This window comes from Brassica napus, chromosome C6 (genome assembly GCF_020379485.1).
Source record: "Brassica napus cultivar Da-Ae chromosome C6, Da-Ae, whole genome shotgun sequence".
Taxonomy (NCBI): domain Eukaryota; kingdom Viridiplantae; phylum Streptophyta; class Magnoliopsida; order Brassicales; family Brassicaceae; genus Brassica; species Brassica napus.
Window position 1 is genome coordinate 10,794,018 of NC_063449.1, and position 3,452 is coordinate 10,797,469.

Below are 3,452 nucleotides of genomic sequence, written 5' to 3' on the forward strand. Positions count from 1 at the left end.
CTATACTTCAAAATTTTAAATGCTAATGCTTACCAAGATATTAAGCATTTTACAAATTATAAAATGCTATAAAATAGTTATTGTATATTTTATAATGCTTACTAAGCATTAGCAGTATAACACTTAAAGATAATTAAAACACTCGTGAGATATTATGAGGTTTAGGTGGGAAACACTTCTAAAAAAGTACTACTATATATACTCTATAAACTATAAAAATATTAAAATGGTAGTGCTTAGTTGCACGCTCTAATCACTATCATTATAAATCAAACTTTAAGAGCAATCATTTTTCTCCCTTTTTCCAGATTTTAAGAAGGAAATATTCTTCATTTGTTGTCACCATAAACATAAACATAAAATGATTAAAGACTTAATAATGCAGCCATTACGCCGTTAATAAATAATTAAAGCACCAAAAAGAAAAAGAAAAGAAAAATAAGTAGGCATGTGGCACAGAGGATCAGTAGAAGAAACACAGTAGACCACACTTCATGTGCTTAACTTTATTTCTTTTAAGTTGCAGTCTCCAACGAACTCAAATCCCAAATCTCAAAGCTTCTTCCTTCTTGAGAGAGAGAGAGAGAGAGAGAGAGAAGAGAGAGACTGTGTTTCATTTTATTCATTCTCTCTGTCGCTTGAAGCTGCCTTAAGGACAGAGGAGAGAGAGAGAGTTAATGCGAGATTGATACTTAAAGACTGTTTCTTTCTTTTTCTTGTCCACTCTACAGATCTCGTGCCCTGATTTAACGCGTGCGTAACGGTCATATATTCTCAACAGCCGTCACCTCTTAAATCGTTTGCTTTCGATCTCAGGCTCGTGTTATAGAGAGAGAGAGAGATGCTGACGTGTATAGCGTGTACGAAGCAGCTCAACACGACCAACAATGGCGGATCTAGACCCCAACAAGAAGACGACGAAGAAACAGAGACGCCTAGGACCAAACAAGCGACTAAATCTCTGACGTCACAGGTAAATATATTAATCTTTTTTTTTCCCACTTTGACTCAAACGGTCTTAATCCAATTTTTTTGATCTGTAATAACATTTTTATTCCTCAGTTACTCTCTTGTCTTTTTGTTTCAAACCATGTGACTCTCTTGTTTGCTGTTTTCATTCAGCTAAAAGACATGGCAGTAAAGGCCTCAGGAGCGTACAAAAGCTGCAAACCGTGTTCCGGTACATCAAACCGGAATCAGAACCGGAACTATGCTGATTCGGATGCTGATTTGGATTCCGGGAGGTTTCACTACGCGTACCAGAGGGCTGGGACTGGAGCCTCGACTCCTAAGATTTGGGGGAAGGAGATGGAGTCTAGGTTGAAAGGGCTTTCGAGCGAAGAAGGCACACCTACTTCTATGAGCGGAAGGACGGAGTCTATAGTGTTTGTGGAGGAGGATGAGGCTAAGGAGTGGGTTGCGCAAGTTGAGCCTGGTGTTCTCATCACGTTTGTGTCTTTGCCTCAGGGTGGGAATGATCTAAAGAGGATCCGATTCAGGTAAAATTGTTTCTTGCCATGTTGAAAACTGATAATAAAATGCTGCATATAATATATATCCATTTTATCTTGACGTTAAAGATGATACTCAACAGATAGGCTGCTTCTGCTAATCTTATTACCGTGCAATATGTGTTACTTGCTGATCTGATCTTGGAGTTAGAGGATTGTTTTCTTGTGACAGCCACATGAGTAGTACCATTGTTTTATCTATATGTTTTATTAGCAGCTTTTGGGTAATGATGAGAACATTTGTGTCCTCATTTGCTTTCCTACCCTGTTGGAAAGTAAATATATCCTCACCAGACTATAGATAGGCAGGGCCTGGCCCTGAGATATTGCAGGGTTGTAGGCGATTTAGTAAAAATTTCAATAACTTATTTTTTTTTTAACAAATTTGGGGGCTTATATCTATATAATTTTCTTTAAATATTTGGGGGTCTAGAGGTGAATGTTTTATTTGGTTTTGCACAGGGTCGTTAGATAGACACACCTAAACACACAAAATGAGCCTTACGGCGATTATAGGTTTGAATTTGGCTTGTCATGTCTGGACTTGCCCCCCAAGATTTGTATATCTAGCTTTTGTTGATTCTTTCTATAGTGTCAGCTGCTGAGCTTTTGTGTTACATGTTTGGCCTTTGCGCTAAGCTAACGTGTGTTTAACTGAAGGTGACATTTTAGTAAGTTTTTACTTTGTTGCAGTCGTGAGATGTTTGATAAATGGCAAGCACAAAGATGGTGGACAGAGAATTCCGAGAAGGTCATGGAGCTATACAACGTGAAGCAGTTCAATCAGGAGAGCGAGCCACTCCCAACTCCTGCATCCGAAGATGGGGTAAATGCTACTTCACAAACCAACTCTTAGCTTCAATAATCATTCGTCCTAAATAGATTCTTGTAACAACCTTGTGTCAGGGCTCGCAAATACAGTCGGCTAAGGACAGTCCTGTAACACCACCACTCAACAAAGAGCAGCCTCGAGGAATGGGATACTCATCATCTGACTCACTTGATCACCAACCAATCCAAACGCCTAAGCGTTATGACTCTGCTGGTCTTGCTTCAACACCAAAGCTCTCTGGCATCAGTGGGAACAAGACTGAGGCATCATCTATTGACGGTGGTTCTGCTAGAAGTAGCTCAGCAGATGAGGGGTCCGAGGAGGTCTCAGTGAGTAACGCAAGCGACACGGAAGCTGAATGGGTGGAACAAGATGAGCCTGGTATCTACATTACAATCAGAGCTTTACCTGATGGTAGCCGTGAGCTTAAACGTGTTCGATTCAGGTAACATTGTTGGTATTATTGCATGTATGTATTATCTGTGAACAGATTGAGACAGTGATGTTGTTTGTGTTGTGTAGCCGAGACAAGTTTGGGGAAACACTTGCGAGGGTGTGGTGGGAACAGAACAGAGCTAGGATTCAGAAGCAGTACTTGTGACTTGATGATAGATTTACTAAAGAACAACAAAAGACTTTCTTTTCTACTTTCTTTTCTTTGAACAAAAACAAGTGATTAAACAAAGTTTATGCGATTAATTTATGTTTAGGGACCTACTTTTTAACTAAACATAACTTTTTTAAATCTACTTGCAGCAATAACAAGATGGATGTCTTTACCATGTATAAATTATTTTTATTAGGAAATCACGATGGAAAGTTTAAATCATTATATGGAACTAATATTTTGATAGACGTATTTATTTACAAAATATGCTATCATAAATTTTCTTTTTAAAATATTCGAGGTAGTGATGTTATTATTATTCTTAACTAGTTTATTCGTTAATACCTTTTTTAATATAAATGTTTATTTTTGTTATAATTTTTTTTTATACAAATTCATTAAATTTCTATGTGCATATATGTATTAATAATTTGGTTTGAAATTTTGATTAATCACTAAATTTGCAAAAACATAACAAATTTACTGCATTGTTTTCTAAATA

The 3,452-nt window shown here is 37.3% G+C and overlaps 1 protein-coding gene across 1 annotated transcript; it reads left to right on the forward strand.

The window, feature by feature from the left end:
- Positions 1 to 521: 521 nt before the first annotated feature.
- Positions 522 to 3,172, forward strand: LOC106348458 (protein Brevis radix-like 2). The gene is made up of 5 exons (XM_013788206.3): positions 522 to 973; positions 1,123 to 1,499; positions 2,205 to 2,337; positions 2,418 to 2,788; positions 2,866 to 3,172. The coding sequence occupies exons 1-5, from the start codon at positions 842 to 844 to the stop codon at positions 2,942 to 2,944; spliced, it is 1,092 nt and encodes a 363-aa protein (XP_013643660.1). The 5' UTR covers positions 522 to 841; the 3' UTR covers positions 2,945 to 3,172.
- The last annotated feature ends 280 nt before the right edge of the window (positions 3,173 to 3,452 follow it).